The 22734-nt window shown below is 40.9% G+C and overlaps 3 protein-coding genes across 5 annotated transcripts in view; 2 read left to right on the top strand and 1 right to left on the bottom strand.

The window, feature by feature from the left end:
* The window catches only part of LOC146677250 (pro-neuregulin-2, membrane-bound isoform-like), a 71077-nt gene extending 60477 nt beyond the window's left edge, over positions 1–10600 (top strand). For both annotated transcript variants that reach the window (XM_085419676.1, XM_085419683.1), the window contains 5 exons: positions 1535–1664; positions 2533–2660; positions 4299–4514; positions 5878–6061; positions 7241–10600. In XM_085419676.1, coding sequence (XP_085275802.1) covers positions 1535–1664; positions 2533–2660; positions 4299–4514; positions 5878–6061; positions 7241–7717 — 1135 coding nt within the window. In that variant the 3' untranslated portion in view covers positions 7718–10600. The remainder of the gene's footprint in view (positions 1–1534; positions 1665–2532; positions 2661–4298; positions 4515–5877; positions 6062–7240) is intronic.
* A 1616-nt stretch (positions 10601–12216) lies between these two features.
* LOC146677249 (N-acetyllactosaminide beta-1,3-N-acetylglucosaminyltransferase 2) lies at positions 12217–15914 on the top strand. The gene is made up of 2 exons (XM_085381557.1): positions 12217–12349; positions 13224–15914. The coding sequence occupies exon 2, from the start codon at positions 13228–13230 to the stop codon at positions 14605–14607; it is 1380 nt and encodes a 459-aa protein (XP_085237683.1). The 5' UTR covers positions 12217–12349; positions 13224–13227; the 3' UTR covers positions 14608–15914.
* Positions 15915–18953: 3039 nt separating this feature from the next.
* On the bottom strand, positions 18954–22185 carry eif1ad (eukaryotic translation initiation factor 1A domain containing). 2 transcript variants are annotated; one of them, XM_085419667.1, is made up of 5 exons: positions 21884–22185; positions 21668–21786; positions 20333–20441; positions 19815–19923; positions 18954–19721 (listed from the first exon to the last, which is right to left on the bottom strand). In XM_085419667.1, the coding sequence occupies exons 2-5, from the start codon at positions 21752–21754 to the stop codon at positions 19493–19495; spliced, it is 534 nt and encodes a 177-aa protein (XP_085275793.1). In that variant the 5' UTR covers positions 21755–21786; positions 21884–22185; the 3' UTR covers positions 18954–19492. The 2 variants fall into 2 exon arrangements, with proteins under 2 accessions (XP_085275793.1, XP_085275786.1); XM_085419660.1 differs by having other exon boundaries at positions 22004–22184.
* Positions 22186–22734: the final 549 nt, after the last annotated feature.

Genomic DNA, 22734 nt, shown 5'->3' with positions numbered 1-22734 from the left:
AAAAGAAGCTGCATCTTTATTTGTGAAAAATTTGTACTGTGCAAAAATCTCAAACCACTGTATTCTGCTAGGAAAAATAAGTGCTGCGATTTTCTAAAACATTTGCAAAATTAAACGTAAATGCAGTGCATAAGACAAAAAGAAATCCCAATGCGCTTAAAAGCCAATATTTGATATTACCACCTTAATTTAAGTAGTCTTCAGGAATAGTTCTCCAAGCTTCTTGAAGGACATTCAAAGCTCTTCTTTGGATGTTTCTGACTTTTGCTACATTCTCTGTCAAGATGGTCCCACACTGCTTCAGTAAAGTTGAGGTCTGGGCTCTGGGGAGGCCAATCCATGCCTGACAGTGTTTCATTGTGTGTTTTTTATCCACTATGCTTTTACTATACTAGCAGTGTATTCAGGATCATTAACATGTGGAAAAATGAAGCCATTTCTAATCAGATGATTTCCCAATGGTATTGCATAATGGATGATAATGGTGTTCATACTTCCAGCAGTTATGACATGATTCCCAACACCACCGACTGAAATGCAGCCGACACTAAGACAGAGCCTCCACCGTGTTTTACAGATAACTCTAGACACTCACTGTCGTCCCGCTCTACTGACGTCTTCCATATAGGATACATTTGACAATCATTTGAACCAACAGTTTCAAGTTTGGCTTCATGATTCCATCACACCTGTTGCCACTGATCCTCAGTCCAGCTCTTATGTAATTTTCGGACTTTATCCGATTCACCTTGTTTTCCTTCCTTAATGGCTTCTTGACAGCAAGTCTTCCACTGAGACCGTTTCTGAATGGTGAAGGGCCTGTTTCTTAAGGACGTGACTTTCACATACTGTCCATAATATAGATGTTGTTTTAGGCTTGCTATTTTGTGTTTTGCCCTTTACTTGTCTAGTTTCCTCAAATTTTTCATGGACACTTTTTTAGCAAACAGATGTATTAAAATTAAGTTTTTGGTGAAAAAGATTATTTTAAATTGGTCAGACTTGATCTTTTGCATAGATTCAACTAAAGAAATAAGAACGTGATTTCGTTTTGTGACAGCCTGTTTGTAACAAAGAGCGTAGAGATACAATTTAAAGTTAGTTTTTTTGCTAAGTTCTCTGTTATGTGGAAACAAAAATAAATGAAAAAGCAGCCAATGTTTGAAGAAAAACTTTGAAAAACCACGAGAAAGCTTGGAGAACATTTGCTCAAATCTATTTTTTTAAATGACTAAACTACTTAGACTTTTGCACAGTACCATATTTGAACATTGTCATCTAAATAACATGATTGGCGGAAGGCATCTTGAAACTGCTACCATCTTATAGACCAAAAAAACGCTTTTGTGCAGGCATCTTACATTGACTGTAAGTACAATAGTAATATATAAATACATTTAATTCACATTTTGCCAGCTAAATTCTATTGACTCATGTTCTACCACGTCCCCTCACATATTTTGAATTCAGTAGTAAGAGAGGACATCGGTTTGGTAGATCTCTTATTGTTCCTTCATCATCACCACCCGTCCAGGAAGCAGAGGAAGAAGATGCAGAGTCACCTACACCAAAACCAGAATCAGTGTGTGGAGCAGCCAAACCGCATGTTGGCTAATGGGCCAAATCATCCTGGCCCTGGTCCTGAGGAGATCCCCATGGTTGACGTGAGTCCAAACAATAATAACACTCAGCTGAGTGGAGCCCTAATTTTAGTTTGTTTTTGCAAATTATCATTACTTTCAGAGAAGCTGTTTAAGCTTAACTCATTCACTGCCATTGACGTCTATAGCCGTCAATTGCAGTGTATGAGTCAATGGGTTTAACTCATTCACTGCCAATGGCTGGCAGTGAATGAGTTAAGTTGAAACCAGAGTGTTTGCAACTGTAACAAATTGATTTCATTTGACTTTTTGCTGTGCGATTCAACAGCAATTAATTTACAAGCATAGCTACTGATCTGATATAGCATAAAAATCCACTATATCAAAGCCCCGCAGCATTTATTAAAATAAAACCAGATATATCAGTGCTTTTAATTAAATATACCCATCCCAGAAATAGGATTTGGGTGTCAAGAAGTCCAGAAAACCCTCACATATTCATTAATGCTAATGACCGACCGAAGAGGAAAAAGACAGGAGGACTGGATGTTCAGAAACCAACAGAGACTCAGCTGGTTCATGTTCCTGCTGGAGTTTTTTTTTAGCTTCGTGACTTCGATTTAAAACTTGAGTTAAGGCCTGCCTTCAGGAAAGTGTTTATGTGAGTAAAACGGTGATTCACTGACTACATGGGGAAATTTTGGTGTCACGCAGCTAGCTACATGTTAAAGAGAGGGCAGAAAACACCTAGCATCCTGGTGGAGATACAATAGGCATGAGTCAGCATAAACATAAAGCTGAAAACAGTGAAGAGGAAAGAGCAGAACGCCCTGATGTAGTTACATTTAAAATTCCCTGTCCATATGTTTGTTTTTGCTTTGATTTGAAGGTAACAAAACAATCAAACGCCTTTTATGTTTTATTTTTTCAGTACATCTCCAAGAGCGTCCCTACGACCGAGTGCGTGATCAGCCACGGAGCCGAGGGTGCAGGCAACTATGCAGGCAGTCGAATGTCGACCCGCTCCCACCACTCTACCACTGCCTCACATGCCTCCAGGTACACACACTGCAGTCAGGATGGACACATAATCCAAGCAAAAGAACAGGTCTCCTAATCCTTAGTCTTTGTCCACTTGGAGCACATTTTATCTTTGAGCTGTTGCAGACATTCTTGTAAACACCAAACAGATAAAGGTGGGCAGCATACTAAAACAATGTTCACACAATTCAACCCTCAGTCAAAATAATCGGATTGTTATTGGTCTGTGACTACTACATCTGGGAAATCCACTGGGGGCTGTCGTACGTATTTTACAGTGCATAACAAATTTAATAGAACATCATCGAGTGTAAGGTTCATGCCGCAGTTGCACTAATTTAACATTATTGGTTAATTACCAGAATCATTTTTTCTGTAATGGTTGATCCACCAGTTTGTGCAAGCTCTTTAATCGACACGATCACTTTAATGCTAAGATAGAATTATTGTTGTTATCCATGAATTTCAAGATTGACTGTTTTACAGTAAATGAGGAGAAGCACATTTTATTTTTAAGATTAAGATACCAAATTACAGATATATGCAATTGTTCCTACTTAACAGAAAAATGAGTTTTAGTGGTTGAATGTCACGTTTGATTTATTTTCTGATTTAAGTGTCAAAGTTTGGGTATAAAAATTGTATTTTTTCACAGGTTTTTGACAGATTTCAAAAATATTTGTGTTTTCTTTTTTATGATAAAATTGTTAAGCTCTGTAAGGAACTGCAGGATGTGCATGTACCAAGTACTTACGAATACAGTGTAATTTGTTTCTCCTGTCCTTCAAAATATTCTGAAGGTACTCATTACTTATGCACATACTGAAAGGTTTTACTCCTTTATTACCTCGTACCCACAGTACCAACAGGACCTGATAAGAATCTTATATGCAATGTTTTCCGAGGATTTGCAGAAATCACGGTCTGTGTTGTATAGTTGATACGGTCAGTTTCACTTCAAATTTTACTTTTAAAGTAAATAATTTCCTGAATATAATACAATATAATACGAACGAATGTAGCAAAGGTAACAAAGGGAAAAACAAAATGTTTTTTCTTTAAATTTACTGAAGTCATAGGATATCAACTTGTGCCACTTTGAGCTCTCGCCCTCAAGCTTAAAAGTATTGTGAAGATAAGCTTCACAATACAGGTATATAAAATACAATATAAACTGTCTGTGTGACCTTATATTGCTAGAGCTAACTAAGCAAATTGCAGCTAAAACAGAAAAGATTCTCCATAGTTGCAGATTGATTAGTCACTTCACCACCAGAGGGCAGAGTAATAACTCATTAACTGAGCTCTAACTGCAACCACAGCCACTGGGCACACCCTGTGCCCCTTATCTGTGGTACTGCCTGCTGCTTTGGCCTAGCTTGGCATGCCTGCTAGATCACTGTAATAACATCCACTCCATCTGCTATGAATAGCTTTCAGTACACGGCAAGCACATATCTGCACAACAAAGTACAGCAGCTACACGGGGTAGCTTTAACCACCTTGAACACAACACAAACGAGTCCTGATGCTCTGTTTTCATGCTTAACACAGCTGACTGTTGTGTGTCGTTGGGATCAGTGTATTAACTTCAGTCTCCCTTAGTATCCCCCTTCCTCCCCGCTGCTGTCATAACCTTCTAAACTCGTCCTGCAGACACGAGGAGCACACGTGGAGCATGGAGCGAACAGAGAGTATGAACTCAGACTGCCAGTCAGGTGGGCTCTCCAGCTCTGTGGGAACCAGTAAGTGCAGCAGCCCAGCATGCATGGCGAGGAGGGCCGCCCACTGGGGCTGTACGGATGCGTCGGGACCGGGAATGCAGTACGGGGACTCCTACGATTCTCTAAGAGACTCACCTCACAGTGACAGGTAGAGAAAGTGGAAATGGTGGGCACTGTGGTTTGGAGGGAGAAGGAACTTGCTCAGTGGCTCTTAAACACTTTTTCTTGGCTGTGCTTCTTGCTACAGTAGGCCCTTTACTCTCTGGCGACACCAAGTGGCAATTAATTGCTAGGACTTTCTTTTTTTAGTCTTTTTAAGAACTATATCACCCAGACACTGTTAATAATAATGTGTAAAAAGATATAGCGGTGGTGAAGGCAATTACATTCAATTCAATTATTATTATTATTATTATTATTATTATTATTATTATTATTATTATTATTATATGTTTGTTGTTGTTTAGGTGATTCTACTCACCTAGTTTTGATACACAGGTGTGACATCTTTTATTTATTTTTTTCACCCATGACTTTGTAAAGAGAAGAGAAACGGGGCGACAGCAGAGTTCATCGGAACAGGAGAACCCTGAAAAAAGTTCAAAGATCAAAAACTACAACATGAAAAGCACAGACTGAGGCTGCAGTGACACTTCTCATTGTATTTAACACTCAGTTGCACTTCAGCTCTTTGCATATTATAACTTCTCTCCTCCGCGTCTGGCTCATGGATCAACAACAGTACAAGCAAGAGTGGCCCAAGGCTCGTCATACCACACACTTACACTGCCTCTATCTGACAACAGAGCTCACTTCAGACAGACGGGCTTATCTCTGGACTAGAGCGGACAGCGAGCACACTACCTCTGCTCGACCATAAAACCAGCTTTAGCTCTGCTATAGACTGGTGACCAGTCCAGGGTGGACCTCATTCCTCTCCCTATCACAGCTGAAGTAGGCTCAAGCTTCCCCATGACCTTCATTTGGTCGGAAGAAAATGAATGGATGGATGTTAATACTGCATAATAATAAATAAGTAGTATTTCAGAATATGGGACATGGATGCACAAGTAAAGCTGAATTCAGTGAGCGGCAGGAGTCATTCAGTTCTTGTTGGAGTGAATGCACATGAGCAGTAATGTCTTTTATACTCTTGTGATTGACTAAGCAGGTTTGTTGGCACATAATGGGGGGACCTGAGCCAGTTGGTTGCTTCTGTTGTTTCTGTTTGAAGTTTTTTCCTTCCATAGTTCAAAGACTTACAGATCACAATGAGGGCTGGTTTTTGTGTGTGTTATGGTGCTTTTCAGGGAACAGACAGATGTGTGACCTCTTTCAAAATATCATGATTAAACCGATGGTGCAGCTGAGCGCCTCAATAATGCAGGAGTGCACACTTACTAAGTGCATTGTTAAAGTGAGAACATTGTGTTCACCAGATATGAGCATCTGTTAAAGGTAAAAATGCACACAGTTGTGGTTATTTTTTGTGTTTTTCTAACCTCATCCAGGTATGTGTCTGCACTGACCACGCCAGCACGCCTGTCTCCTGTGGAGTTCCACTACCCCCCGCTGCCTCCCCAGGTTCCCACTTTTCAGATCACCTCGCCCAACACAAGCCACGCCCTCTCCCTTCCACCTGCTGCTGCCGCCTACCACAGAGACGATGACCAACCGCTGTTACGGTGCCCCGATGTACGTAAGCCTATATACAATATATAGTCTATATCAAAAGCACATGTCTGTTCCCCCCAGCTTTACTGTTATTGAAGATATAAAAAATTCTTTGTTTTAAAAAAAAAATCTGTTAGTTATAAGAAGAACTTAGCATGTAACCTGCAGTCTCTGTGTGGGCATTCACTGTCCCCAAGTTCATTTTCCTTATAATGTTTGCATGTTCAGCACAAACCATATGTATAATTGATTTACCAGAAGTAAACAAGCCACCATGACTAACATATTCTCTCCCTACAGCATGTGTTTGAATGCAGGCTGTACAGAGGTGTCTTTCTTTACTTTCTGTGCACCGATACTGCTGACAACAAAGCCGAGCCAAGGCTCGTGAAGTCGCATTCAACCTTCTGTGGGGTTATTGTGAAATATAATGGTTTTTGCTGTGGCACGGACAGAATAGCATCACAAAACTAGCACACAAACAGTAACTGCTGCCTAATGTCCAAAAGTCACCAAAAGATTGATGTACTAAACAGATGGCTTTGACATAGAATACGGCTGAGCCTGGCTCTGGTTAAAAGGGAGTTTTTTCTTCCCACTGTCACCAAGTGCTTCCTCAAAGGGGCCCTGCTGATTGTTGGTGTTTTCCTCATAATATTGTATGGTCTTTACCTTACAATATAAAATGCCTCGAGGCAGCTGTTATTGTGATTTTGTGCTATATTAACTGAACTGGATTGAAAGCCAAAGGGCCTGAAGTGCCTTAAACCTGTATTTTTTTTTTCTAATTGCCAGCAGGGGGTGACTGGTTACAAACAGAAGTGTACAAAGAAAAAGGGGCTTCATCTTTCCTGATTTATGACATCATTAAACAACTTTCTTATAGCTTTATGATCTCAGTTGCTAAAATTACATCTTGTAAAATACAACATTAACTTAATGCTTAATGTTGTAAATTATGGTCCCCAGGTGAGTAAATTGGGAGGATATTGAAGTGTAAGTTTTAGGCCAAATCCACCTTGTGATTAGCAAGCTGCTACCATGTGAGCATGCAGTCTCTTGATATACATGGTGAAGTGTGCTCAGTTGAAGGCTTCACAGCAGGATCGCCTTCTCTTGTATGCATAGGCAGACCAACACACCAGTGGGTCAATAAATTTGTTCAGCCATTCTAAGAAATCTGTGTTTTCTCTGTTTCAGGATGGAAGTTTATACAGGCAGCCCCGACGTCCTCGACGACCCTACCTGACAGAGAGCACAGGAAGTCTACCGTCCAGCCCCTACCGGCTCCCCGATGACGAGGCTTATGAGACGACACAGGAGTATGCCTCTTCACGGGAACCCATCAGAAGCCGGCGTCGCCCGCGACGCAACCGACTCAACGGACATATCTCACAGCGCTCGGCGGGTTTACGGGACTACAGCTCACAGAGCTTCAGCCAGTCAGAAGAGGAGGAAGAGGACGAGGAGGAAGAGGATGGTCACGGGGAGAGCACGCCTTTCCTCAGTATGCAGAACATGAACATGGACCCGCCTCTAAATGTCCCGGGTTTCCGTTCGTCATCCGGTGCAGACACACGGACTCACCGCGGGCTGAGTCGGCCAGGGACGCGCAGCAACGGGCAGAGCCGCGGCTCCCAGTCGCAGCGCTCCAAGGCTGACAACATGCCCCTTTAAGACTTAACCTCCCTCCGACGCCCACCATTACACCCCCGCCACCTCCAGCCCTCTCCACTTCACACACTCCCCTTCCTCTTACACACAACCCGTGGACTAGAGACCTGCACCTAGGAGAAATATTTTTATTTTGTATAACAGACAGATATTCTAAACAAATGAAATATTTATTTTCATTTCAGCAAAAATTGTCTACTAGCTAACAGCAAAGACTTTTTTTATAACGGGGGGGAGGGGATATTTATATGTAAAGTTTTTTGATTTACAGCATTATGAGAGATGAAAAAAATAAGAGAATTACGTGCCAATTTTTTCACAAGTTAGATAAATAGAATAATATTGTGGTGCCTTTTGCTGTATGCTGAAGTTGGAGGTCCCATTGAGTTTTTGTAGCCTTTCTTATAAAGACTCCTCGTTTTTATAGAGACCAACCCTCTTCCTCCTTTTGCTTTGGTTTGTTTCTCTGATTTGGGATCTTCCTCTTTTTGAACTGTGATCTGATTATGTCATCATGCAATATTGATTCCTCCTGTGTAAAAGGTGTCTGTTTACATGAGTATGACCCACGCGATGCGCTCGTTTCACAGGGACATTTAGTCACTGACGCAACCAAGATGTGTAGGGTAGTTTCCTCGGATGAACACACATCGGTCATTTATGTCCTCGTTCGCTGCCTGTCAGTCATTTCTTGTTATTTCTGTAAAAGCAGGAACGTTGGGGAGTTGTCGAGGGAAAGTGACTCCAGATTCCTCGTGTAGGTATTCAGGGTGCTGCCATGACATTGGTGGTGGTTGTAGTGTGCGTGTACTGTATGTGTGTGTGTGTGTGTGTGTGTGTGTGTGCGTGCCTGTATCCATTCTGCACGCCTCATGAAGCCTCATTCGGTTGGCGCCTCTGTTCACCGTGGAGGGTGTGATCTCTGTTGTTTGACTGTCACGCTCCTCTCCATCGATCCTCACGCTGCCAGAAGCTCCATTGCACTGTAAGAACCTCCCTCCGTGAGCAGTCATTGGCCAGGGAGCTGCCGATCCAAACCGAACCTAACCAATCCAGTTGTAATCCAGCCTGACTCTGGCCTCCCGTGGACTGCCTAGCCCGCTCGTTTCCTATGCCAGCAGCTTAGAGCCGCACTGTGTCTCAGGACTTCCCCATCACATCACAGCCAAAAAGACTCAAAGCAGAGAACGCACGTCATCTCAGTCACAGTTCAGTTCGCAGGTCAGATCGACATCCCCTCACTCCCCTTCTTTTCGCCATCTATCAGGTTTCTCGCGCTTACTTGTGGCTAAAGGACGGTAAACAACGCGTTTGATTAAACTTTTGGAATCAGTAGGCGGATTCAGTTACTTTTTTTCTTTAACTCCAAGAAGTTATGTGTGCGTTTAAGTGAGCATGTGTGTAGCCGTGTTAAAAAGATGAAGTTGTGCAGAGACGGCATCTGTTTGCGCTCTGATGCAGGGGCGTAACCTTGGAATTCTGCCCCCACCACTGAAAGGTGGATCTCCCTCTGGGTTTCCCATTTTCGCTCTTTTTCCTTTTAAAAAAAAATGTGTTTGTTTTCTTTTTAAAAAAGGATATCCCACCGAAAGCTACGTGGGCTCACATTTTGCCACACTAGTGACGGTGCTGCTCCGATCGGGAAGAAGCACCATGTGCGGGTTCACATTGCTGGGAAGAGAGTTTCCGAGGCTGATTCTACCTTTTTAGTTAGCTCACACGGTTGTATATGATAATCCTGATTACTGCATCCTTGATTTGCATTCCTATACCTTTTATCAACTGAACTTTATTTGCTTGGTCACACTGACTGACTGAATGATCTGTTATGTGTGTCTCTGTCTGCCCCTTCCACCCACCACATCGCAACCTCACCGTCACGTCTTCCTCGCCCTCCTACAGAAGCAACTAGCAGACAAAGTTAAGTCCAGTGAGTAAAACCAAACAGCACACTACCAGTAGTCCGATCATGTCAGAAATTCTTCCACTGCAGATGTACATCAGGTTCTGAGACCCTTAGAGAGACCCTTTGAAGTTCACTGAGGAAAATGATACTGTGTTAGATACAATGTGTCCCGATTAGACTTCATTTCCAATATGTAGAGTTTTGTTTTCTTTCTTTTTCCCCCCACACAGGCAATGCATGGATCACAGATATAGAAATTATCCCCTCAGATTTAGGGGGAATCGTATGATATGAAAATACAATTTGGGTTCACGGCCCAGTGGTCTGGCTAGTTTTGTCTTACTATCACTGTAATCAATCTGGGATTTGCAAACGATTTGAAATTACTGCAAGTGAGGATAGTGTGCTTCTAGAGCTAGTCGAATTGTTGACAACCCCACCCTCTTTCTCCTCGACCCCACCCCACCCCTCCCCCGCGCTTCCCACCCACCTTTTTTACGAACACACGTACTTCTCTCACGCACGTACATCCATATCCACAATGAAGCACACACACTGAGCACACAGACACACAAAACCGTGCATACACAGACACACTCACACAGCCCCTCTCATGTTTGTTTGTCAAGCAGTTTGTCTTTTTTACCTACCAACCTATCCTCCTCCTACTCCTCATCTTCCTCCCCTCCTCTCAACCCCAAATCCCCTGCATGTCCTAGTGGTACTGGTAGTTGGGTGCATGGAAAAAGCAGCAAGCAAATCTTTTTTTTCCACTCGGTGAAAAAAATAATAATAATAACAATAATAAAATGAAATAAAAAACGTGTCCTCATTTTAACATTCAGCAATAAATCCCCTTCTCTTCATGTCCATCATTCTTGGAATATGCTAGAAGATTTTTTGCAAGTTTTATCAAAAACATACTACTTGTAAAAGAAGAAAAATCCAAAACACCCCTTCATATGAAAAATAAAACTTTATTCCTACCATTTTTGAAACAGTCCTGTCATCTTTGTAACTGAAATACTGCGTGATTGCCTCTTTAACAAGCAGAAGGTCTGAGATGATCAGAAGCATATCCACTCTCACTGAGGTCATCTGAAGCCTAGGGCAGGAAAGAAAATAGCTGGAAACGGGGTTTGGAGCAGTTGGACCTTTCAACTCACAGAGATTACTTACACACAAACACTGACCACATTCTTTGAAACCTTAACCACGTGCATCCACAACTGTAATAGTGAGGAAAGTTTTCATTACTACTAAAGGTTTAACTGTTCTAAAGGAGCAAGGAGCTAAACGATCACATCTTCAGTCTGTTACCAGAATATCAGATGATTATTGTGTATTTAAGCTCTCAGTTTTTAATTAATCGGGTATGCCGACACTATTCACAGCCCACATTATGACATGAACAACTAATAATGTCCATTATTATCTAATTTACAGTTGATCGAGAACAAGCTAGGTTTCTGAAACGTTTGGAAGCCGGGAACCAAAAGTTACTTACTGTGGACCAAAGGGTCCTAACACTAACATACAGCACACATTTACAACCATTTGTACTCTTAGCTGCAGCTGAAACTGTTTGTAAGACTTTGCCTAAATACTTCAAATACTTGAGGCACAATGTGTCACAATCCTGCGGAGGTTTTTACGGGATCAGAGATAACAAGGGAAGGAATAAAAAGGAAAATATGCACTCTTTATAAGAATATTATCTAGAATATTACAAAACAACCTTGATTTGTGAGCTCTTTGGCTTAAGAGCTGTGAGCCCGGCTGGGATGTTCAGATAAACAGGTATTTTGATTCAGATTCATGTTGATGGTGATGACACACATTTTCACACAAAGAAACAGAAAACATCCCATCTTATGCATATAATTTGCTACTATGTACATGTAGGGATGTAAGACAGAGAGGAGCCACAGTTTATGCCTCCAAACTGCTACAAACACTGAGGAGGGAGCGTTTAGGTAAGATTGGTTGGTGATTGTTGTCTTAGGGTTTTCCCAAACTGATTCACACTTGTTTTCCATGACAACTGTTGTAACACCTTAGTGTCAGGATTGCAGACACACCACATTATTTAAATGCAACCGTTTTTAATCAGAGTTCTTGTCTGACCTGATAGGTGTGCGGATGACAGGAATCTGCCCATGAAAAGATTGCCAGGTGATGAAGTCATAATTAAGCTGCTAAAAAAGAAAAGATTAGGTGGAGATGTAGGGCGGCACAGAAGGAAGTTCTGTTTCCAAACTGATGTCTGGTTATTCATGTGCACAAGATGAACTGAATGAACTAGTGAAGTTTCACACCCACACTGATATGTTTTACATAGTATTTTCTCTGTGATTCTGGGGTAGTGACACCAACAGCTGAGTCACTGATAAATGTTATTAGTTTTGTATCGTCTTCATTTCTTATGAAACACATTGATGTGTTTCCCATTGTTTGTGGGTGGAATTTCTCTTCGTTTCACAAGTGGGTGTATCCATGCTGCTCGGCAGAACCCGAAGCAGCCTCCTCAGCCAGAGGGCTCAAAGGAGGAGCTTCAGCTACAGAGGAAACCTTCCTGATAGACTGACTCACTGTATTTTATCTTTAATTCTTGAGTAGAGAGTTTACTCAGACTAAATGAGACAAAACTGTGCTGGACAACGCTCCTCAACTAGATAACAACAACTATGTGATTATTCCGTGAAATAGAAAGCCTTCATTAAAAACAGGTAAGCAAAGAAAACTGCTGACATCAACAGCTTCATTAAACCTTTTAGGGTTGAAGTCATGGTAACCCTAACCTCTATATTTGGGAAGAGACCAAAACAGAGTTTTTAGAAAAACTGTGATTTTTTTATGCTTGTTTGTTAAAATTATGATTTTCTTTCTACCCTCAATGGGAAAACAATATAATAAAAGCCAAAAATGACATCTTCTTATTGGCTCGGGTCAGAATAGGAGTTAGAGTTAGGAATAGTGAAGTTTGGGCTGTCACTGATTTAGACCTAAGAAGGTAAGTTTTTTAAAATGACATCATCTTTTCAGTTTCTTGTTAACACAAGGAATTTGTAGACTGCGTTTGTTTATCTGCTAATAAAAATGTGCTTAACTCTTTTTCATACCTCAAAGTGTGACTAAATTTAACTCTAAATAAACGTTCCTTTTGAACTTGTGATAATTATCTGCTAAAAACCACACTACTAAATTTCAATCAAAGCACATGGTTTTTGATTGGTGGAGTCAAGATTGCGCATGGCTTTGAAATGACCAGAAAAAAATTGCTTTGCATCTCAATGCTTACATGCCAAATGAGCCAATTATACTGGCTGTTAATCATCATGTGATCAAAAAGAACTCAGCTAAAATCTATTTTACGCACTCGTTTGTGAGATCACTGTTACATATGGTCTTAGTTCATCTCTCTTTTGCAAATCTTCCATTTCCTCATGCTTCTTCACTTCATTTCTCTGCGGAGCTTTGCCTCTCGATCCAGATACACATAAATCCGCTATTGTACATTTAATAATTGTTTTATATTTTGAAACTCAGAAATTGTCAGATGTCAGATTTCTTCAGTGTAACTTGGTGTTTGTGTATTTGCAGCTGAATGGCACGGTGTTACTTTCGCTGGCGCAGGGTGTTAATCTGTGTGTGCACGCCTTGCATCTTCCTGGCCCTGCTCTTTGTCTACGTTGGTCTCACGGTGTGTATGAGCATGAGGAGCATGACAGCACCAGCGAGTGAAATCATGCCAAAGAGTTCTCATTTTGTGGCCAATGGAATTTTAAGAAATAAGATCTTCGTCTCACTCCCTAAAATTTTCTGGGAGAACCAATGTCAGAAAAAGGCTTTTTGGAACCAGCTCCAGCTGGTCGTTGACCGTCAATTTAACCCCATCCTGCACCCCCACGAAGCCAAGGGATTAATGAAGAATATCAGCTTTGATGATTTCCTGCTGAAGAAGAGTTTCTCTGCAGTTCGCAGACTCAACAACATGACATATAATGTTGACGAGCTACCACAACAGGTGCAAGACTTCACCAAGTACATGCAGACAAGAGACTACCCGGTTCTCCTCCAGCCAGGTGGAGAATGTGGAGCTCAGGGAAAAGACGAGCGGGAGGACCCTCTGATTCTCTTCGCCATCAAAACAACACTGGATAACTTCAACAACCGACAGGCTATTCGGCAGACCTGGGGCCAGGTGGGATGGGTGGCAGGACAGAAGATAAATGGCAGTGGCAGAGATAATGGTGGAGCCTATGTCCGCAGGGTATTCCTGCTGGGCAAGCAAAACACCAAAGAACCGGGTGTGGATGTGTCTGCGTTACTCAAGTTGGAGAGTACGCTCTATGGAGATATTCTGCAGTGGGACTTTGAGGATACATTTTTCAATCTCACCTTGAAGGATGTGCTCTTCTGGAGCTGGTTCTCACACTCTTGCAAGCAGACCCACTTTGTCTTCAAAGGAGATGATGACATCTTTGTCAACACACCAAAACTGATAACCTACCTCCAGATCCAGATGGAGAAGCCGCATGTGAAGAAGAACATGCACAACTTCGTGTTTGGGGACGTCATAGGAGCAGCTTCACCCAACCGAGTCAACATCTCAAAGTACTTTATCCCACACAGCTTCTACAAAGGGTTATACCCCGCGTATGCAGGCGGGGGAGGGTTGGTGTACTCGGGTCAGTTGACCAGACGTCTGCACTTAATTTCTAAAAGAGTTCACCTGTTCCCCATCGATGACGTGTACGTAGGGATGTGCATGGTGCGGCTCAATGCCTTCCCCACGCACAACCACGCCTTCCTCATGTTTGACTTCCCCAAAAATGAAGGGAAAGACCCGTGTTCGTACCACACCATCTTAGTGATCCACAAGCGAAGCCCCAAACAGGTGGTGAAACTTTGGGCTGACTTGAAAGAGACACAGGCACAATGTCGACATGTGCCTCTGAGAGTTGAACAGAAGGAGAAAAACTAAATAACCCCCAGCACTTTGTAGCCACCTTGAAATGCCTCTGGGCAAGCTATACGGGCAGATATGTTGTTTAAGTTCAGTGGTCACTGAGACATAAAAACTGCATATAAAGAATAACAGGATTGCAGTAAAGGTTAAGTGGAAAAAGTACAGGCTTGGAAATGTAAAGGAACTCCTTTAAGGAAAATTCTAATAACCATTTTTGTAAAAAGGCATCCGAACCTTGTCCTACATTAATATAATATAAAACAATATTAGTACATGAGAAGGCAAATACTATTCCAATCTAAATTCTAATTCCCATGACAGCTTCATTCTGTTGTTTTTAAAAATAACCATTTTGTTGCCTACATTGTAGAGGGTGACTTTGCCTCCACACCTAAACAGTAAAATGGGACACTCAGGAGTAACCGTAATTTATGTGTAGTGGCTCAGCATAGGGAAAAGAATCACAAGTCTGTAATTTCTAATGTGAGCTCCAGTAGGTTTTCTTCATGTATAGACTGTGATCAGCTGACCTGCCACTCTTTGTGGATTTACACAACCGGATTCAACAAGATGTAAACAGTTTCACAAGCTATCTTCACTGATGTCTATCCTACACTAAAGTTAGAATTCGGTTAATTATTCCAAGTGTCATTAGGCTAACTTCAAATTAAGTACTTGCTACACTTGATGTAACCTAACACTGACCACGAGCACCTGCAGGCCCTTCGCACCAGTCCAACAAAGAGCTTTACAGCGGTCCCTTGTTTATCACGGGAGTTACTTTCTAAAAATAACCCGTGATAGGTGAAATCCACGAAGTAGCAAACTTTTTTTTTTACAATTAGTATAGATGTTTTAAGGCTGTAAAACCCCTCCCTACACAGTTTATACACTTTTCTCAGACAGGCATGGACATTTTCACACTTTTCTCTCTAGTTTAAACACTCTCAAAGTTCAAACCTTCGTAGAAAAATAAGTCCAGTATCATAGAATGAAACCAAAGATCAAACCCTGTTTTCAGGTCCAGAACACGGGATTTTGTTTCGCTAAATGTGCCTCATAATCCAAAAAATACGGTAACTTCTACCTTCCTTTAGCATGTCCAGAAGTCCAACATTTTGTGCGATGGTTAGCAATAGCATCGTCCTCTGCCTTTGGGTGCTACCGCAGGTGCGTTTGATGGTGTAAAACGTTTCGTTGACATTGTTGTGTTTGTTGGGGAGAAAACTTACAAACATACAGTCACTGTGTCTACTATTTATTTTTTCACTTCATAAGTCTATGTTCCTCACTTATATTTAAAACACTGAATAATGTGAATGACTAGCACTTTAATAATAATTTGCAAAGCATTACATTATTTTTAAATATCTTTTTTCATTTCTTTCATGCTCCTGTTTGTACTATGAAATTAAAATACCTTGCAGACTGGTTTGTTAAACTTTGACTATCCTTGCTTACTTTAAGCATGCAATAATGCAAAGTTTGAATGCCTGCAAAATGGATATAGTAGGAAGTATGAGGGAATGAGGTGGGGTCATTGTCTCACAAACAGCACTGTATAAAAAAAAAACTACACACAATATTCGAAGCACATAGTGCACTGTGGGAATTTACGACTGTGCGTAAATCCCCCCTAATATTGGTATGAACCAGCTCAGACGGGGCTGCATCAAGACACGAGGACTAAACCCCAATTCAACCAGACCCAGAACTGATCCGGAGTTAAAACAGGACTACAACAGTTCAAAATCAGGACTATTTAGGATTTAACCAAGACAGAACCAGAATCAGAACTAAATGAGCACTAAAATCATCATAGACCTGCACTACACTTATTTTTTAATTCTACCAAAGTCCACTATGTAGATTCACAAAAGTTTATATAATTATTTAGCCTTGTTGTGCAAACAAGCCTGCATAACTTAATAAATATAGAATTTGAAAAATAACAAACCTAAAAAGAAACACTAGGTACGAGATACATGAGGACCTATGATACAGTGATACTTTTGGTAAACGACCATTTGACTAACATGTGTGTCTCACCTGCTCTTGTTCCATCTCTGTGCTGTCCTCATTCTCTCTCTCCCTCTCTGTTTCTCTCTCTCCCTCTTTGTGCTGAAAATCAAGCCAAACACCAACATCATCAAATATACAGTTGAAACCAGATATTTACAAACTCTTCAGATAAAAACAGAAACACTTTTTTAATTGTAACATCAAATCAGACTAAATGTTTTTTTTTTTTTAGATTGATAAACATAAAAAACACATTTGTTAACTTTAAGAGTAAAGAGAGAAACTATCTGTATTTCTATATGGCACCAAATTGTATTCAAAATTAAGCCACACTTATGGAGCTCCACAGTTCTTTTCCAGGTGATTTGGTTGACATCTCTTGATTTTCCCATTTTAAAGAAACAGGCTCTGTGTTTTGCCTTATATGCATCCACAGCTGTGCCACCAATTTACTCACATGGACTCTACTAACCTATCAGAAGCTTCTTCAGCTCAGGATGGAATCGTCTGGAGTTTTCTTATTAATTAACAATAAACTTAGTGTATATGTACTCCTAAATTTAATGAAAGTGATAAAAAATAGACAGATCTCTGTCTCTCTTTATTCTGACATTTAACTAATTCAAAAGATATTTCAACATTTATTTATCCAAAAAAAACCAAGTTTACTCTAAATTGATGTTGTACAGTAAAAAAATGTTCGTGGCTCAAGGGGTTGGGAAGCGCATCTGTAACCGGAAGGTTGCCGGTTCAATCCCCAGGCTCTCTGTCCTGGTCGCTGTGTCCTTGGGCAAGACACTTTACCCTACCGCCTACTGGTGTTGGCCAGAGGGGCCGATGGCGCGATATGGCAGCCTCGCTTCTGTCAGTCTGCCCCAGGGCAGCTGTGGCTACAACTGTAGCTGCCTCCACCAGTGTGTGAATGTGAGAGTGAAAGAATAGTGGCCTTGAAAAGCGCTATATAAATCCAATCTGTTATTATTATTATTATTAATCTTTCAGTCATTTCTAACCCCCCCAATCCCACATGCATACTACCCTGTAGGGCTAAGCCCCGGGTGTATCAAATGTCTGCCTCCGCCTCTGGAGCTGATGCTAAATGCTATCATGCTGTCAGTAATTTCTGAACAGCTAGATGAAGTACATGAGTACCTACCTGCCCCTGAACCTGGTTTTGCCAGAGGTGTCTCCCAGGAACACTTCCCTTGTGCTTTAGGAAATCAGTTTTTTCCTATTTCTGTTTTTTTTTTTTTTTTTTTTTTTTTTTCCTATTTCCGTTGTGTTTTGTGTGCTTTTGCAGCATTTTTCTTATTGCTGGTGTTTTCTTAAGTTGCAGTCCATTCGGCCTCTCAGGGCCACCGTACCATATAAATAAAACTGAATTGAATTGAATGAGTTAAACAAGACAACAGGTATTCGAGTTTCAGGTTACAGCAGCTGAGCTAGTTTTGCAGTGCCAAGGCTCAAAACAAACCAAACAAATGTGATATCTGTTTTATTGTAATATATATCTGGATTTTCATGTCTGAGTTCATAAATGATCAAGACTGAAACAATCTCATCCCATTACAAGTGGAATTAAAATCCAACTGATAGTGGACTACAGTATTAAACTTTAGGCGATAAATAAGAGATTGGCATTCATCCAAACACTGAGGCTAAAGGCGTCAGGCAAAGGTGGAGTTGGTTGGTGTTTCCCGTCCTTGACAGGGAGGAAAAACAGGTCTGTTCTCCTCCAGTTTTGTGCACTGTCACAAAGTGGAGCGTTAAATCCAATAAAGCTCCTTCAGCAGTTCGTGTGTATGACCGCAGTGTTTAATTCATGTATAGATTAGTGCGCAGTGTTTCACTACATGTATTATTTGATATAATTATTGTAGGATACATTTCAGGTATTCATGGGCTTTTGAAAAAACTGAGTGTACATTCTTATTTAAAATTATTTTTGTCAAAATACGACATAGATGCTTTCATTGTGCAGTTACTCAGTGAGAGCAAAATTGTAATGACAGGAATCATCTCTCTTCTGTTCAATGTCATGTGAGTTATGACGAAGTTTTCTCACACCTTGGGGGAAGAAATGAGTCAGCCAAAAAGGCGTGGGACTGGTTCCGCTTGCAGTAGGAATTTTCTGTGCGCTGACGACACTGTGATGTAATTTCTGAGAATCCATATATTGTAGTTTTTTTTCCAGATATGCTAGTGTGACATCTACACAACCTTTCCCGGAGGAGATGGCTGCTTGACTGCGTAATAATGAAATGCATTCAGGATTAAGTCTTGAATCCGGCAAGATGGAGACATGCACAGGAAGATATCGAGTCAGTGTGACATAAGCATACTCTGCTTGGGATTTATTCCATTTCAAAAGCTTTTCAGTCATTTCACAAATTAACTTTTGCTGCTGGATAAGATGAAAATAAAACAGCTTTCATTTGTAACTCAAGCTGATACAATAATTTTTAGAACCATATCCAGCACCAATAGGACATTTGGATTTTCTTTGACAGCAAAATTAAACAGGTTTCTACGGAAAAGGTTGCATAAATTTAACGTCATCGTACAAATATACTGTGTGCCCTTTTATATAAGGTACCAGTGATGTGCAATGGACCTATCATCAGAAAAAAACACTAGAAATGTATCCCATGTTAAATTTCAGATACATTTTAATCTCACAGATTTGTAAAACAAGCAGGAATTACTAAATACATTGAATGAGCCCAGCCATTCAGTACATGAACTGCAGAGGGCGCTGTTGCAGGTGGACCATTGCTTCAGATCATCATAGCATCAGTCAGTGATGACAGCAATACAGGGGAGCATGCTGTCGCATCTGTTTCACAACTCCTGATTGTCCGTGTCCTCAGTGCTGCTGCTATGAGGCATTTTCCCTCCTTTTCTCTTTGTCCTGATCCCTGTCCTCATCCTCTTCGCTATCGTCCTCCTCCTCCTCACTTTCACTGTACTGATAGTTACAGCGGTTAGTGTTTACAAAGAGGTCGCTATCGTCATCTTCAGAATCGCTAGCATCCTCGTCCTCGTCCTTTTCCAGCTTTTTCTTTGTCTTATCCTGCGTCGAATGCTCGTCCATAAAGCCCTCTGGCCTGGAGACAAGAAAAAAATGTAAAAAGTGCAAAACATGTGACAAATGAGGCTGATCGAGGAACGTAAAGGTTGTGCAGTGTGTTCCCACCTACCAGAGGTTCTGTTTTTGTAGGTATTGAATGTGATCCTTGTAGAGAATAAAGCTGATCTCTGCCTTCACCTTCTCTCCTTCTTCAATAGGATCCACAATCACATAGTCACCTTTGGAGTGAGAAGATGAAATTTAAATGAATGAACATAAATGGGGGTCTTATTTAGACCAGTACTAGCTAGCGGGAGATCACATTACTAACTTATATGTTTGCACTACGATATATATTATTCTTTTGTTTTGAAAAGGCAATGAACACCATGACAACGAGGTTCACTGTACTGTATACATTATGGATGTGCAGCTGATAAGTCTCCAGCAAGTAAGGTGCAGTGAAATATCAAAAGTGTAAACTAACTAGTAAGCCCACAAAAAGCACCCCAATTTTGTTGTGGGCAGCAGCACACACGGTGCAGCATGAACGTCTGTGCCACAAGCCACTAAATAATATTTGCCACCAGCTGTCACTGGATTATTACTCAAACTTTTAAACACGTAACTTCCCTTTCCATTGCTTACCTCTCTTGATCCAGATGTTCTTGCGGAACTTGGTGGGCATGCTCACCAAGAAGGTCTCACCCTGAGCTGTTACAGCATCATGTAGGTTGTTACCACGGCTCCCAGTTACCTGTAAAAGTGAAGAAGCAGAGGAAACATGGAATCAGAAAAATACACTCAACAGCCACTTTATGAGGTGCACTTGTTCAACTGCTTGTTAATGTAAAATGTTGCAGAGGATGGTCAATGGACTTAGGTGTGTGAAAATGGTCAAGACAACCTGCGGAAGTTAAAACTGAGCATCAGAATGGGGGAGAAGGGCGATTTAAGTGACACTGAATGTGGCATGGTTGTTGGTGTCAGCAAGCTGGTCTAAATATTTTCAGAAACTGCTGATGTGAGACACAATTATCGCTACAATTTACAGAGAATAGTTAAATATCCACTCGTTACAACCACAATGTGCAGAAGAGCATCTCTGAACACAGAGCATATCAAACCTTGTTGTAAAGGGACTACAGCCGCAGAAGACCACACTGGGTCAGGTGTCAGCTAAGAACAGGAAACTGAGGCTATAATTTGCACAGGCTCACCAAAACTGGACAATTCAGTTCAATTTTATTTACATTAAATAACAACAAATCACAAGGAAAGTCACCTCAAGGTGCCATATATTGTAAGGTAGAGACCCTACAATAATAGAGAGAAAAGAATCAAATGACCCCCTTTGAGCAAGCACCAGTAGAACCAGGCTCAGGGAGGAGCAGCCATCTGCTGCAATCGGGGGCGAGGGGAGGCAGAAAGAGAAAAAGACACTGGGGAAGAGATCAAGAGAATAGTAATAACTAATGATTCACTGGTGGTGTATAAACACAGTGGGTGAAAACACTGAGTGAGGAAGAAACACTTTGAAGCCCCTGGAGGCCTAGATCTATTGCAGTCACCTGATTCAGCCCTAACTATATCTATATATGAAAAGGAAAGCTTTAATGCTAGTCTTAAAAGTAGAGAGGGCATCTTTCTCCTGAATCCAAACTGGAAACTGATTCCACGGAAGAGGAGCCTGAAAGCTGAAGGCTCTCCCTGCCATTGCACTTTTAAATACCTGCACTGAAACAGGAAAAATCCACTTGTTAGCGTTAATGTTTGGGTTTGAGCAGGGCACCACAGTGTAAATAAGCCTTTCTACAAGTGGTGTTACATGTCCACTTTAAGGCAGCTCTGGAGTTAAATGGGGGTCTTACCTGTACTTCCAATCTGTACCTAAGTACACAAGTATCCAGTGTATGCTGCTGATTACTAAAATGTGAATGTTGTAGTATGTAGGAAATACAGGGAACTTTATACAAAGTTTACCTTTACGATCTGCTGGTTTTCTGTGGGTGTGACAAAGTCTCCAAGAACCTCCTTGACAACGTGTTTGCGTTTAGTGGCCTGTGACATTATAACCGACAGCCTTCACGTTCCTTCGCCAGCTGAGAAAGAAAGAGTGGGTCGAAAGTTCTAGTTAACTAAAGACACATTTAAAGGCTAGACCTTTCTTTATAAACGTCTATAAAACTTTCTGTGTACCTTAATAATTTAAACTTCCTCTGCCAATTTTCTTCTAAACAGTAAGTAGTTGCTTACGAATAATAACTTAGCGGAAAAGGCTAACATTAGCTGTCTCCACATTAGCAGGTTAAATACTACCTTGAAAGAAAGAAAGACAGGAGTGGCTGTTTGTCTTTTTGACGCAGAATCTGTCTCCGAGCAGCAGGTATACGTTCGTGTACAAAAAGAACCTGAAATATTCAGTCAAAAAAAAAAGGAATGACATGCGTTCTTGTTTTCAGTCCACAGTGCGGGGAAAGACAGGGAACGTTACACTTCCGATGTCAAGTGGGGTATATTTTCAAAATAAAAGTTCCATACGTGTAAAATGTTCATTTTATCGCTAAAAGCCCTTTTAATGACTGGTTAAAATGTGACTAAATATATGTAAATGAACTTCAGGATTCATTGTAATTCACCGTAAGATTATATCACTAACTTACGACGACTTTTGTTTCTTATTTTAGAAGCTACTGCTAAAGACCAGCTGTTCCGTTACCTTCCCTTGGCATTGTGGGAAAATGAGGTTGTTTTGATTAAAGGAACATTCAAGAACACGAATGTTGTTGCTCCTCTATCGTTCAAAGTGTTTTCCTACATTGTGTTTGTCCTGCTTCTTCCCAACATACCGTTTAAAATCATAAACAGGTTAAAATGTTTTCTCCCTTTATAGGCCGCTGTAGTTATTTGAAGTTAATTTTGCCTTATGGTTAAAGTTATTATATATGCACTAAATAAATTATAAAAAGTAATGCTTTAATTGTACTGTCAACCAGTTTATAGTTTCAGTGCACATGAAAAACTTTATAATAAAATAGGGCAGCACAGTG

This window comes from Rhamphochromis longiceps, linkage group LG2 (genome assembly GCF_057381845.1).
Source record: "Rhamphochromis longiceps isolate RC_006_pf linkage group LG2, R_longiceps_female_GT1.1, whole genome shotgun sequence".
Taxonomy (NCBI): Eukaryota; Metazoa; Chordata; class Actinopteri; order Cichliformes; family Cichlidae; genus Rhamphochromis; species Rhamphochromis longiceps.
The sequence above is the reverse complement of the archived record's forward strand: the minus strand, read 5'-3'. Positions and strand labels throughout refer to the sequence as shown.

Coding starts and splice junctions, on each gene's coding strand:
- LOC146677249 (XM_085381557.1), top strand. CDS start 13,228: ATGGCACGGTGTTACTTTCGCTGGCGCAGGGTGTTAATCTGTGTGTGC.
- eif1ad (XM_085419667.1), bottom strand. CDS start 21,754: ATGTCACAGGCCACTAAACGCAAACACGTTGTCAAGGAGGTTCTTGGA. Junction 19,924..20,332: donor GAACATCTGGATCAAGAGAG/GTAAGCAATGGA, acceptor CTCACTCCAAAG/GTGACTATGTGATTGTGGAT. Junction 19,722..19,814: donor CTACAAAAACAGAACCTCTG/GTAGGTGGGAAC, acceptor TCTTGTCTCCAG/GCCAGAGGGCTTTATGGACG.